Below are 15023 nucleotides of genomic sequence, written 5' to 3'. Positions count from 1 at the left end.
CGCCGTCCGGTTTCACTCTCCATCCGACGTCGTGCTGGCGGGGCTAGGCAGCGGGCTTCGACCGACCAATTATCCCTCCGGCTGCCTGGGCGCCACAAGGACTGCAGGAGGTCTCCTCGCCACGTCTTCCAGCGCAAGTGCCGCCATGACGCAATGTCGGGCTGCGCTGTGGGGACAGCAGCAGCACCTGGCAACTGCAGCATCCTACCGTGCTTCTGGTTCCGGCACCAAAGGCTGCGCTCCTGCAGAGCCCTGGCAAGTGATGTTTATTCATTCGCCGTGAGTTCATGTAGCTGCCCTGCCATCAATAGTATTTCATACACGCAGATAGCACGCTACGTCTCGGGATATCTTCATACTGAGTATAAGATGGGCCATGCTGCCTTTCTGTCCTTTATCAGTCTGGATTGAAAACCTCCTCACTATATTCATCAGTAAAAATGGAACGGTCTCCCCTGTATCTTTTTTTATTCATTTTAATCCTAACGTTGGAGTCTTAGCATACGTAATTGTAAATACGTTTTACAGATATAAGTTTTACAAATAGTAAACAACAAGAAACGTATAATCGAAGAAGTGCCTCTGTGTGCACCCTTGTATCCATATCTTTGCGGATATTTTCGCTCTACGTTTTTAATAAAGACTGAATATCACTAGAATTTAAAATTTGATGAGGTAATAAGCAGTCATGGGAGCCCTGCAGTAGCCATCCTGTCGCTCTCTAGAGTTCACGAGGGTTGCAATGTGGGCTTGTTGGTAATGCATCTTCAAGGGGAGTATGGTAGCGCGATTCAAAGACGGGACAAGAGAAGACACAAAGGGACACACACAGCGCTGTGTGTGTCCCTTTGTGTCTTCTCTTGTCCCGTCTTTGAATCGCGCTACCATACTCCCCGCTCTCTAGAGGTCGAGGTCATGTGTTAGATCCTATACGGGGGGGAGGGGGCAAATTCCTTTCGGGGCCGACATCAAAAGCGCTCGTGCAAGATGGATTCGGAGCACGGTAAATAATCCGCGGCGGTAAAATTATTGCCAAAGTAGTGCGACTCATCATTGAATTACAGTTCTGACAGCTAACTCCCGCCCAAACCACGCCAAAAAAAAAAAAGAGATGACCTGGCGCCCTATAACGTAAAACTAATGCAATGTCTTTTTATTCCAATCTTCTGACGTCAAGTTTGCGCAACAGCCGACGCAAGCATCACGCGGTGTCCCGCAGCGCTGCCTGAACAGCCCAATCAAACACTCCTACTTTTCTTTGCTTTCGAAATGAATAACATTGCCTACGTTGAAGTGTTTCACTTGTAATTGGCTGGCAGGAGGCGAGGAGCACGCTCAAGTGGAGAGTGTTTCGATGGGGCCGAGCCACCGCACTGAAAGAAATAACCAGATGAATAGGGTGGTGTCGGCGTCTGCGATTGGTCCGCTTTCTCTACTTAGCTTGAGGTGGCTGGCCGAAAATCGCGATGTCGTGCAACGGAAGGTTAAGAATGCCGCTAAAACGAATCCTCAGCAAAGAAGAGTTAGAAAAGCGGGATCGTAAACGTGCCGAAAGTCGTCAAAAAGGTTACACGGCCGCGCAAGCAGTTTATTATACGCGAATTAACCCATGCTCTCTGGCAGGTGCGCATAGCCAGTGCCTGAAGACTCGGCCGCAGCCGTCTTTTATTGCTTTGGGGACGGGGCAGACTGCGGCTATTCAGAAGAAATTTCAGACTTGTTCGACATATTATAGCATCTTTAAAGCGTACACGTCACTTTGACGCGGTGAGTTCTTGCGGTTTTGTGACGCCGCGTTACAAGCAGGGGAAGAGGGTGCAGCCCGAAAACTTTTGACCAATTGCCGAGTGCTAATGCCGAAAAGCCGTCGAATGGGAAATTACAATTTTTCTTTTGTTCGGTCAAACGATGCATAATCAGTGCGTACACGCTATTTCAGATGGGGAGCTATCGGTCCAAAAAAGTTTTTGACCAATCGTGGAGGGCTGATTTCAGTATTGGAATAGCAATGTTTGGAATACTTTTACATTATAGCGTCCCTGGTAGCTAACTGAATCATTTCGATGAGCGACAACATAATGTTATTTAAATGGCTGTTTCATTATGTAGTTGCGCAAACTGACCAAATATAGAGGCCGACTTTATGCTGGCGGGGCTACGCAGCGTGCATCGACCGACCAGTTTTCGCTCCGGCTGCCCGGGCGCCACAAGGACAGCAGCAGGTCTCCTCGCCACGTCTGCCAGCGTAAGTGCCACCATGACGCCATGTCGGGCTGCCCTCTGGAATCAGCAGGAGCAGCAGGTGGCAACTCCAGCACCCTGCCGGGCTTCTGGCTCCGGCATGAAAGTCCCTGCCCCTGCCGAGTGATGGCAAGTTGTGTTTCTTCATTCGCCATCAGTGTTAATAGCTGTGCTGCCGTCAAGGTGATTTGATAGGCGGCCATAGTACAGTGTGTCACGTGATATTTCTATATTGAATTTACGGGAGAGTGGCCTCTTTGGGGCGCTTTCAGGATGCAGTTTGCGTTCGGCTGGTCGAAACCAGGTGTTCTGAACACATTCGCGCGGTCTATTCAGAGCGCCGCGCTCCAACAGAGAGCGTTAGAAGGCGGTGCTGTATGCCTTCCACACGACAGCGCCACCGAGATCCTAGGGAAGCTGGATCACGCGACTACTCTGATGGCTCTGGCAGAAGCTAGCACGTTCGGCTGGGGCAGTATTTTTACGGCTCCAATCCCGAGAGGGCTCCGCATCGCTGTAAACCGACTTGGAGCGTCGAGGAACCACCAGAGATTACCACAAGAGGAACCGTGTTCGCCTATTTTCCTTAAACTATTCGTATTAAAAGGCCTCTACTCATCAGGAAAAATTGAATGGCATTCAGAGCGCTCATTTTTTTTATTTCTAGAATTTGGTGCTTTTCGGTAGAAACTATCTGCATATGTTTTCTTTTATGGAATTTTACGTGGCGAAATCACGATTTGATTAGGAAGCACGCTGTGGTTGGGGACTCGGGAATAATTTTGACCTCCTGGTGGTCTTTTAACGTGCACGTAAGCCTAACTGCACGGGTGCTTTCGCATTTCGCCCTACCGAAATGCGGCCGCCGTTGCCGGGATTCGCTCCCACGACCTCGTGCTTTGCAGCGCAACACCATAGCCACTAAGCAACCACGGCAGGTTAGAGCGAGTCTGCATAAGTCATTCTCACTGTTCGACAAAGAAACCTTAAATCGAACAAGGGCCTGTTCATTCAGTCAATATTATACGCCTTCTTTACATATGTTTCTTCCATTAAGTGAACGCTGGTCTGTACGATAAGAAGAAAAAATGAATAATACTAGTAGCTTTATCTTCGTGGAAAACTATTTTTGGCGCGAAATCAAAGGCTACGGAACCAACTCGCGACTTGTGCACCGCTGCTGGAAGAAGTCCCGCAGTTCTGTTGACGTTTTCTTTTTTTCAAAAAACACAGTCTTGTTTTTTCAAAGCACATCAATTGGAACAATGCGTAAAAGTAATCATTAAGCGACTGATACTTCACTGTATTAATTAGTTTTCCCAGTTGAGTTCTCACATACTCGAGAAAAGAGCTCATTTGGGCGTTGCTCAAAGTCAAAATGGCAAAGGCACAATGGTGGCGGCATTTTCTGGTGTGTGTTCATCGCTTCTGTCCCGCCTGCTAATTGATTCCCAGGTAGTCAAAATTAATGTAGAGTGTCTTCCACTAAGGTGTGCCTCATAATCAAATCGAGGTTTTTCCACGGAAATCTTGCAGAATTCATTCATTCCGCCCTCGTTGCTCAGCTGGAGAGACTGATGGCCAACATGAACAACAAAATACTGTTGCGGCGAACAAAACACGTTTTGACACCGTCCACGCGGAAACCAGGTCAACCCGTCTGGGAATCACAATCGTCGATGCCGGCGTCGGTTGCGCGTTCGACATCATACGGCCAATTCGGGGCCTAGGTACAGACTGCGTTGCTTCCTGTTCAAAAGTCGATACAAATTGACTGTATAAATATCGATTAGCTTCGGAAATTTACCCTGAGATAATGGTATCTGCCGGCACAGAAATGAAGGAGTCATGCAACGTCGGAAAAAATCAAAGCCGAAGCCTGTGCCACACTCAATCACTGAGACTCGGCTGCATACAATTACACGTGTAGAAAACTGAAGACCCGTAGCCTTCGCTTCGTGCCACAGAATAGTTGTCAGCGAGTACTGAGTGTGAATTGGTTTCGATGTACCTTTTGTTGTTCATTTCCTGCTTCGTTATTGTTGTTCATTTTAAGGGCTGGTACAGGAAGGTCACAACCTCTTAGTGTACAGTTTAACTACGCGTATAATATTAACAAGCGTATAACCTTGTCCTTCATATTTCGATGCAGTGTATTGCCGCATGTCCAGTAACCGCCTCCGTATGGAGGCTTGCACTATGTATGAAATAAAAAATAATTACCCGCAGTGGTTGTCCAGAGCCCAAGGGGTTGCACCGCTGAGTCCGAGGTCGCCGGTTCGATCCTCGCCGAGGCGGACGCTTTACGAAGTAGGGCGCAATGCAATAACGGCCGCGCATGCCGTCACTTGGGTGCGCGATGAAGAACCCCACCGAGTTGAAATATGCTCCGAAGGACGCTCGCTACGGCGTGACTCATAATAATATCGTAGATTTGGCTCGTTAAATCCCGAATTGAATTAAAAAAAAAAGACTCCGTAACGGACAGCAACATAATTTAGTCGAATACCAGGGGAATTCTCTGAAAACGGATGTACTCTGCTGTGGTTGCACAGTCTGACTAAATTTACTAGCAGAACTTTTCGTTCTCATTCTGTGACGTGCTCGTCAGGGCACTCAAATAACTTAAGCGTGCAGTAAAGGAGCCAAGCCTTAAATGATGACCTGCACGCATCCCTAAGCGTTGTAACCTCTGACGGCCAACGTGCCGCCAATATCTTGCGGGATTTTCGCTCCGACGGTTTTGTAAGCAGTAATTACTAGCATATGTACTCTGTGGGTATTCTGCACGCAATCCATTATAAGCAATAACTTCGCTATTGGCAACTTCGTAGAAAACTTGGAATTTCAACATGATAAAATCGTATTTGAACTACGTGCGAGTTAGCTGAACGCATAAGTTAAGTGAACTACATAATATGACATCCTCGCCGCATAAGAATAAGAAAAATATAGCACTAAATGAAATATTCTGCCATATGTGATGTCCTTCTAAAGCAAGTATAATTAAAGCGCGCTATTCTCAACTGTCGTCATACCTCAATGGTCGCTGAGTATTAGGAACAGGTTCGACTGCATTTGTGTTGAAACCATCAACAACAACAACAAAGGCTCACTGTGCTTCCACTCTATGAAGAGGGATGACCAGCGAGGTTGTGTATGTGGGCCGCTTAATGACGAACTACACCTGCGCCACGGGTCGGTCCGGCATTGCACTATCTTCGGGATCGGACCGCGTAATGGGAGTTTTCTACCTACACATGGACACGATGCTGGTGGAACTAGCCTTAAGGAGCTTCAATATAATTCGCTGAAAAATTGGTTACGTCGTCTTGTTTTTAATTATTTATGAAATAATTATTGGCGACTACGAACGCAGAAGGAGTTGCACGAGCGCGTGCATGCGGTAGCGCCCACGGGCGCAAACTAGCCAGCTGTGGAAGACGACGGTGACGCTGGAACCAATCCTGATGACGATAGTTTTCTCTTAACACACGGATAAGATCGTCGAGGAACTAGCCCTTAACAACTTCGCTGTAAAAAATCTTAGGGCACCTAAGCATTTAGGAGATGTGAATGCGAAACTTTAAAGTACAACTGAACGCCGCTGAGCGGTCCTTCGAGTTATGAGCACTTCATGGGCTTTAAGGCGTGCGCATTAAGACGCCTGGCCTAGCACAAGGCTGGTGCACTTTGATCCGTGACGTAATGCTATCTTGCCCGCCTGCCATGGAATCTAATGGGGACGCTCTCGAGTAAGTCACGGTGATGTTGATGTCATTGCATTCCTCACGCCTGGCTTGGCAATCAGGATCTCATGAGGCAGAGTGCAAAGGCCTACGAACCGCCCAGTGGGTAACACGCGCGGCTTCTGAACGTGGGTTCGTACGCTCGAAACTCACAACCACCAATGTCTTTCTAGTTCATTCTGTTTTCTTTTTTTAATTTCTTCATAGCGATTACCGAGGTGAAGTTAGGACGCAGGGGACAGCTTGCGCGGCCAAGGAACGCGCTGATAACACAGTCTTCCGAAAGCGAGAGCGAAGTCGACGTGATAGGCGTGATGCCCCCTCCCATTCGCCCGCACTTATTTTCCGTCGAGTCGCGCATTCCTGTAGCCTTCCTGTAAGGCTGACTGCCACTCCGACTTGATCTCATAACACCCACTTCCTAACACTTTGACCCTTCTTCTAGACATCATCAACCTCCACAACCTATACGGAATATTATCGGAAAGTAGTGCTTTTTGTGCCTCGTATTATAGCGTGCTTTGACAAAACGGACCAATACTTGTTTCCATTTCCGGTTCTCGGAATAATACGCGCTGAAGGATTTGGCCACAATGCACGGAAATAAACTCTTCATGGCCTGTGTCGTCTGTCCACCTTATTTCAGTCATGTTTTCGCACTGTATTCCATAGTATGCCGCTCTGTCAACCGACTCGGCAAACAACCGTGTTCAAGCTATCCAGCTTGTCCAACAGGGTAGCTACACTCCCGGCATTCATCACTGGTGCACGTACGGACCACAAGATGAGTCTGTCCGCGACCACCTACACGGTGGCATCATTATTTACTAGGCTTCCTCTCTTCGCCAGCGAGTCAAGCTGGCTTCACACAACGCAACAAATTCCTCTGACAAGCATCACGTGACTGAGCCGCAACGAAATGCTCCGCCAGCAGCTTATCTGCTTCGTCCTTGTGTGCGCAGTGATTGGCCAACACTGAGTCATCTAATGCTCGTCAGCACAATTTGTTCCGTCAATTTAATTCAGCTTGAGTGTGTGCCTAGAAGCGGAAACGCAGCTCCAAAAAAAAAAAAAAAGAGAGAAAACAGAGGATGTTTGCCACTGAAGCTCACTGGCCTCTTCGTTCGATCACCAGTGCAGCCTTCAGCTTTCTTGTCGTTTTCAACGCGAATTTTTCTCACATGCTTAATTTCCCTGCAGTAAATCGAACGAGAACGCATTAAACCTTGGTTTAATATGCGAGAGTATTTCAGCAGTATTCGAAGACTCTAAGCAAGTAAGTAGCGCAAAACGCGAAGGAAAATATTGCGAGCTGATCCGCTTCATAGTGCATGGCTTGGTATCTGCAGCACACGGTCAGGGTTGTCCGCAGTCTCCCAGATCGTAACGGAGCAAGAGGGTTTGATCTCTGAGGCAGGGTGCTGCCTAATTGCCGCTGCCGAGACTCGCGCTTTGCGTTCCTCGCGAGAGAAAGACAAGCCGCTTGAATATTGTTGCGAACTGTAGTAACACTGGACATTGCTGGTTAATGAAGAGCGTGGGCGTCAGGTTTACCAGCGCAAAAATATCAATAAACTTTGTCTTATCATGGTCTACTATCAACCTGTGTACTGAAGCATCGGTAATCGTCCTTCGTAACCGCTGCCGCATTCTTCACCCTTGCGATTATCGTTGGGCAGCTGCGAAGCAGTGAAAAAGTTTACTCCGGTGAAGCGCGTTACGGATTGAGAATGGCCACTAGTCAAAAGAAGCCGTTCCAGCCCAGAGAGCAATGGCCTTGCGCTGCGTATGGTTTTCTACCACAAGGGTTCAGAGGTGGCCTGCAATGACATGGTTCAAGCACTTACATGATGTTCTGAGGGCAGTAAGATAAGGATGGTGAAAAAGCTAGGCATGCCTTGAACATGTTCTGCTATCGAGAGGAAAGCACGGCGCAAGTGGTGTTCCGATCCAAGCGTCCCTTCCTAACTTTGCAGCCCGCTCCGCCTATGCGTGGTCAACGGTGGGGACAGCGGCTCTGCTGTTGCGCACGGCCTGCTGGTGTCACGCGATCCTCCGAGATGGCGTTGACGACAGCGCCCATTGTTCCTCTGCTCTCTAAGCCACCGCCCCACTGGCTTCCATCAAAGGTGATGAATTCAATAAGATTTTCGAGGCAATATTCTAGAAATCTATAAAAGCCTTTGCAGTTAGGCATAACATCAGCACTACCCGCCAGCAGGCAAACTGCTAAAGCTGATCTTGTTCACACCCAGAGAACCAAGAACTCCACTATTATCGAATCGCAGTCGTAATATTTATCGATACAAATCAAGTAACACCGTTTGTTATGACATTGTTACAGAGAAATATACAATGTGCAGGTTTTTTGACGAATCTGTCGATAGAATTACGCTTTGCCTTTCAAACAGACCGCAATATGTTACAATGAAAGACTTCACTTCCCCAGCACTAAATGCACAGAAATGAGTATAACACAGCGCACCGTTCCACGGTGTGTTCGTTTCAATTTTTATACCTAAATTATTCCCCCATCCTTTGGCCTAGCGTATAGCACAGTTTAAGATACAGTACGTTGTACGAGCACAGCAAATGTGTGCTCAAGTCAATATTTTCCGTATCGCGGAAACTGTACAACGTCGGGGAAATTGCTAGTGTCGCGACCTCATTGTATGCACCTATGGCCGCTCATCCGCTTCTTCGGTCGTGCTGTTGTGTCTGACCGATCATTTGTGAAATCACCGGAACCATTTTTCACATGTTAGCCACGAGAAAGAAAACAATACCAGTTGAAGCAGTTTTCACGTTTTTGTTGCGTCAATTGAAATAATGTATGGAAACGAAATCACAACTTTGCCCACGAAGAATAGAATTTCGAATAGCAGCTGATGAAGGCTGCGCTGTTTGAGCGAAACAGTTGAACAGTGACTTAGAGTTGCTAAGGAATTCTTACGTATAAGATCGAAGAGAAATATACTGTAAAGGACATTTATTTATTTATTTATTTATTTATTTATTTATTTATATACTTATATATTTATTTATTTATTTATTTATTCAAGAACACGCCTGATTGTGCTGCGGAAGAGGGTATTACAATTGGGGGAGGGGGGAACACGAACATACTGTCATAACAATTTCTGAGAAAAATGCAACAAACGCGCCTATATACGCGACTAAATACGCAGACACGACTATGCGTAGTAAAATCAAAGTTTGGATGAAACCAAATTAACAGTATATTAGAATAAATTTGACAATTGAAACACCTAGGATTCAGAATACATAAAGGGCACTCAAAGAGGATAATTCGAAAACAAAATCTATCGGATGGCAAAGGCACCGGAGGAACACAACATAGAATATAACTCATCGATTGCACAGAGACATCACATTATGACATACGTACGCAGGATTTGTTGAAATTTGTCGGGGTGAACTTCAGTAAGCAATGTCTGATGGTAGGTTGTTCTAGCTAAGTATGAATCTGGGTAAAAATGAATTGACTGCACGCGAAGATCTGAGTGATAGACCGGGCTTTGACTAAGAGAGGGTGATCTCGGCGAGAGAAAATGACAGAGCGTGAGTGAAAGAAGCCATCAATGCAAACGCTCGTGATGGTGAAGTTTATGAAAGAGCGATAGGCGAGCGTGTTTGCGGCGTAGTGATAACGGATGCAATTCGGCACGATTCTTTAAACATGCAGCACTAGAGTGCGGGGGATAATTTGTAAAAGATAAAGCAAGGAGCACGGCTTACAAATATTCAAGGTTACGTACGATGGTGTCCTGGTTCGGATCCCAGGTGGCGAAACCATATTCAGTTTTGAGGTACCCCTAATGCGGTGTATATGCAATATCTTTTTTTAAGTGTAAACGTGCTTGCTTTAGTCGGTGTTTGATTATTTCAAATTTGCAGTTAATAGATGCAAGAGTAACGTTGATGTGATGACGAACATATGTTGGATTCCATTGCAAAGTGTCTCCTCAACAATCTTATTATCAAGAGAGTATGACGTTGCAATACGAGACGAGGAGCGTGAAAATGACATGCATTTAGCTTTAGCATAATTTAAGGTCATTTACCAGTCTGAACACCATGGACTCAATGCGTTTAGGTGTGGTTGGGACGCTTCACGATTAGCGTTTCTTGAAATTTTGCGGCAAATAGCGCAATCATCGGCGAACCGTCTTATTCGGGACGACATGCAGTTAGGCAAATAAATAATATAGACTAGAAAAAGCAAAGCACAAAGCACGGTCCCTCGAGGGATGCTGGACCCAACTGGAATACAGGAGGAGTTGTGGTGTTCATGGTGCAGGTGTTCTTGTTGAAATTTGATTATTTCGCTAGGAACTATGGGCTTGCTGTCACCTGACTGCCCCGGAACTTATAATTGCATACCCGCCTCTGTACAGCGCTTCGAGTGCGCGTGGGCCATGTTAGTGGATTTCTCACACAATACAAGTGCCCCGCAAGGGTGACAAACCGCTTGTTTTGTGCTGTCACGGTTCCAGGACCTGTGGCCACACAGCCATTCGGCGAAGCTGCAGAAGCTGCTCAACGCCTGAGAATCGCACGCAGCAGCACAACTGGCGTCATTGAGGAGGTAATGTATGGTATGTGCACATCGGCCATTGGCGACGTTCTATTTGGAATCGACCGTTAGAACTCAGTTATCCTTTACTTGGCGCGTGAGTGTTTCAGCTTGAGTATTTAATGACATTTTGCGATTAACATTTGCAAAACAAGATGGACAATGTTGCACGTTTATGGAATTGTTTTAGCAAGACTTGCTATTTCCTTAGGCCGTGGTAAGGGTTCGGAAACGACTGCTTGTGAGCCACACATTCTGCAGTGTAGGAAGAACTGAGGCAACAAGGGTCGTAAGACAGAGGGAGAATTGTGAAAAAATTTAATGTAGGGTTTTACGGGCCAAAACCACGAACTGATTATGGTTCCCGGCGTAGGTGGGGACTCCATAAATTTGGACCAGCTGGGGTTCTTTAACGTGCACTCAAATATAAGTACACCGTTGTTTTCGCATTCCGTCCCCATCGTAATGCGCGGCCGCCGTGGCCGGGATTCGGTCCCGCGACCTCGTGCTTAGCAGCCCAATACCATAGACACTAGACGGCGGGTGAGGGAGAATCGTCGTCAACTGCTAGAACGACATGTTGCTCGTTAACGACTATGCGCGCATGCCCGGTTACCTGCATGCAGAAAAAGCGCTGAATTTTCTCGGCCCAATTTCGTTGCAATTGGCCTGCGCACTTCGGCACTCGTCAGCGTCCTGGAGCGAGATTTTAATCCAAGGAACAGTTCTTTCTATACTGTTTTTTACTAAATGTGACACCCACGGGCATGGTTGGTTAACATTTGACCCTCGCAGTGCCCCGACCTGCCGGCGTGCTGCCCTTCGGCGACGCTGCGGTGGCTGCTCGATGCCGGAGAATCGCACGCAGCAGCACCGCCGCGAGCAGCGCAGCCTTCGTGAAGTGCATGGCATGCTGCAGCTCCTGCGCCTCCAGCGATCCAGTGTTGCCGAACGAGGTCACGTGGGCTACTCTTTCCCTAGAAAGAGTACGCGCGCGTGGCCAGGAAGCTTATATTTACGCTTTTGTTTTCGTGATTCGTCACTTTTTGTTCTAGTACTTCTTTAATATATCAATAAATCTGGTTTTGATTGTCTACTCGCGTGACGGCTATGCTAAAACGCTGTCGTTATGCGAGAAGAGATGATTTCAAGCTGTGCCGAAGTCTCTCCTCTCCTATACCCTTGCTATCAACAATTGCAAAAAAGGATTACAACTACTGAAATGATTACGGTGTGTTTCGCGGTCGTGTACGTGTACCGCGATGTTCTGGCAATCTTGTGCTTAAATGCATCAAACGGTGTTAAAGTAGAAGCAAGAGCAACGCAGCAGTTCTAGCACAACTGTCGCGGTGGGTATCTCGAAAACGGTGCCACTCCTAGGATTCGATCAAAATGAATATGCCTTGCAAAAGCGCGGGCAACCATTCTCAAATGTGCCGCATAAAGCAGTCCGGCTAAACTTCGTTACAGATTTATTTGGTAGTAAGTCAGTTACGGATTTTGATTTCTCGCGCAGATATCAGCCTCTTCCATTATTCCAGTTGAAGGATTATAATTGCGTTACAATGCCGCAGGCACCATTAAAATTTTGGATACTGTATAGTCTAAAATATAAACCTGCCATAACGCCCTCAAGCCCCTGCAGTTCTTAAGTGAGTCCATTAGGGTTCCGCACTTTTGACATGTGTACCCAGAATAGACTGGCCTATAACGAGGCCTGCGTTTCATTTGCGCTTCTGCGTTCTGTACATGCCATTGTGTGAATGCTGTATTACGCTTCAGCTCGGATGTGTCATAAAAGCAAGAGCGTTGTGGGGTACATCACGTATTATGTGAATGTGATGAAACGCTGATATATGTGGGAAGCATAATCTGAGTGGAAAGCACCGACCAGTTATTATTGCATTAATCATTACAAAGATAAACAATGCTTGTTGTGTCTGAAGGCGTAAATTGAACGTGTCGAAATAAGTGAGGGGTGAAGATTTCGCCCGTTGTGTTTGGCATGCACAATGAAAGCTGCTGCAGCACGGGAGGAACGGGGGGGGGGGGGGGGGCGTAATTTCAGCTTCACTATGATAAGCTGCATATGGGTAATCATATCATGTGAAGTGAACAAACACTAACATCAAGGAAAACATAGGGGAAGTTGGTTGTACTCACTAACAATTAAGTAAATAATAGATTATTGGACATAAATCTGGCTGAAAAACAACGTACCGAAAGTGGGGAACCATCCCACGTCTTCGCATTATGCGCGCCATGCTCTACCAGGTGAGCTACCGCAGCGCCGAGTACAATTAATTTCCCCTATCTTTTTCTTGGTGTCATTTGTTGTTGACTTCTTATGATATCATTATTAAAAAATCGGGCCCCTAGGTTAACCTCCTTTCTTGTACTTTATATGGGTAATGGGTGGTTCATTAATGATGGCAATCAGGACAAGATTCTGGAGCTGAAAAGATAGCACAGTGGTTTGAGACTGCCATCTCAAAAGACCTCAATTTGATAATACTTAATTGCTGCAGTATAATAAAATTGACGCATTTGCTGTCTCGGTTTCTTCGATTAAACCTCGCGTTGTAATCGGCACTGAATCTCTGCTACGTGGATCCATTCGCAAGACCGAAATTTCTCCCTCAGATTACTGCGCCTTCCGCGCTGCTTAGCTGCTGCCCGGACGCGAAACTCCGAGCCGTGGAGCGAGCTGAAGAGGTCGCCGTCACGCATCGCCTGGCCGCCATCTGGCCTTCCTGACGAGCCCATGAATGAGCTCCCCACTCTGACGAATAAAGTTATCTCTCTCTCTATTCCGCGCTGATCAGAATACGCACGGGTGCCTTCAGCCTTGTCCGCTTTCGATGCCTTTCAAATCTTGCGAATCCGCGCGGCGTAAATTCAATATAAACACTGGTGGTTGTCTGGCCATTGCTGCTGTGTATCACTGTCATTCGTGGAATAATCGTGCCCGCTTTTAAGGAGCTAATTTCGCTGTTCTTGTGGACAACAAATCACGGCCTTATAATTGGGGGACATGTCAATAAGCCAGAAGTTTTATGGTAAGACTGAAACTCCAATTTGTATAGAATTTGCTGAAATCACAACTTCAAATATACTAAATCAGTTTGTGAGTGAAACCACGTGGCAAAGCAACACATGATCTCCAATGCTCGACATCTTCTTGGCAAACCCTGGACCGCTTGTTTCGAATATCGAAATAATTCACGGTATATTGCCATCATAATTTCTTGTTGCGCATGGATTGCATTTCGCCGCCAGAGCACATTATACGAGGGCCCAGGAAGGTTTATCTTTATGATAATGGAGACAATGCATCATTGAAATGTGAACTTACATTGTATTTGGCTAAGTTCTTGAATACAGAGTATTCCAGAGATTGCGATGGCATGTGACTGCTTTGACAAATAAATTCATTGCGTTCATAAACGCTTTGGTCCCTTCTAAAGTCATAACACGAAAAATGCGTCAAGACAAGCCTTGGATGAATAACGATGCTAGAAAGGTAATTAAAAAAGACATTGCCATCGTTTTTCCTACAGGAGAAGTCAGAAGCCACGGGTGCATGAAATTATGAGGACACTTGATTAGCAGATTTACACAAAGTTAAGGTTACTTAAAAAAAAAACAAGGCTTTTTCGATTCACATGGCTTAACATTTCAGACAACACGAAGGAGCGGTGAAAATTTTTGAAGAATAGTGGCCGGGAGCAGGAATCTATTCCGAGTTTGCAGTCAGATCGTACTACATACAGTAGCAGACAACTGTAAGAAGGCATGCTGTTTTATTCGTTATTTTCCGCCTGTGTTCACACACCCCTACTATGGCTCAGTATACTGCATTACACGGAATTAAGGCTCGAACATACATCTGAAGTTCACTTTAATTATAACAGTGTCGTAACATTACTTAGAGGGCTAAAATGCGGGCCTAATTCCAGCCACAGTTAATTTACCCGTTGCTTTCCTTGGCTTTATTGTCATTTATCTTTATATCGTCATATTATATATATATTACTTCAATTACTTGAATTCATTCAAGTGTGCGAATTAGGTTGTTTGCGGACGACTGTGTGCTTTTTAGAGCAATCGCTTCAACAGATGATCAAATTGATTTAAATACTTCTCTTGCTGGCATCATTGATTGGTGCAAATTGCGGCGAATGCGGCTTATAACGTTGAAAAGACGGTCTTTCTTCGCTTCACTCCTCAGAAAGCTCCACTAACCTTTAGTAACACGGTAGGTTCGTTGCCTTTGCAGGAAGAAACAAAATATAAGTATTTCGGTGTCAGAATTTATCATAGAATTTCGGTGTCACAATTTATCATAGAATTTACACATTGATAATATGTGTAAATTATATTTTTTGCTATATAAACCTAAAAATTCCCCACCTAACGTATAAATGCTTGCTAAT

The 15023-nt window shown here is 45.9% G+C and overlaps 1 protein-coding gene across 2 annotated transcripts; it reads left to right on the top strand.

Annotated features, from left to right (window-relative positions):
• The first annotated feature begins 2169 nt into the window (after positions 1-2169).
• Positions 2170-11683, top strand: LOC129381288 (uncharacterized). Of its 2 annotated transcripts, none has more exons than XM_055064016.1 (4): positions 2170-2370; positions 7967-8119; positions 10508-10599; positions 11383-11683. In XM_055064016.1, the coding sequence occupies exons 1-3, from the start codon at positions 2266-2268 to the stop codon at positions 10559-10561; spliced, it is 312 nt and encodes a 103-aa protein (XP_054919991.1). In that variant the 5' UTR covers positions 2170-2265; the 3' UTR covers positions 10562-10599; positions 11383-11683. The 2 variants fall into 2 exon arrangements, with proteins under 2 accessions (XP_054919991.1, XP_054919990.1); XM_055064015.1 differs by having other exon boundaries at positions 10508-10609.
• Positions 11684-15023: the final 3340 nt, after the last annotated feature.

Source organism: Dermacentor andersoni, chromosome 1 (genome assembly GCF_023375885.2).
Source record: "Dermacentor andersoni chromosome 1, qqDerAnde1_hic_scaffold, whole genome shotgun sequence".
Taxonomy (NCBI): Eukaryota; Metazoa; Arthropoda; class Arachnida; order Ixodida; family Ixodidae; genus Dermacentor; species Dermacentor andersoni.
This window is presented reverse-complemented; position numbering and strand designations above follow the sequence as displayed.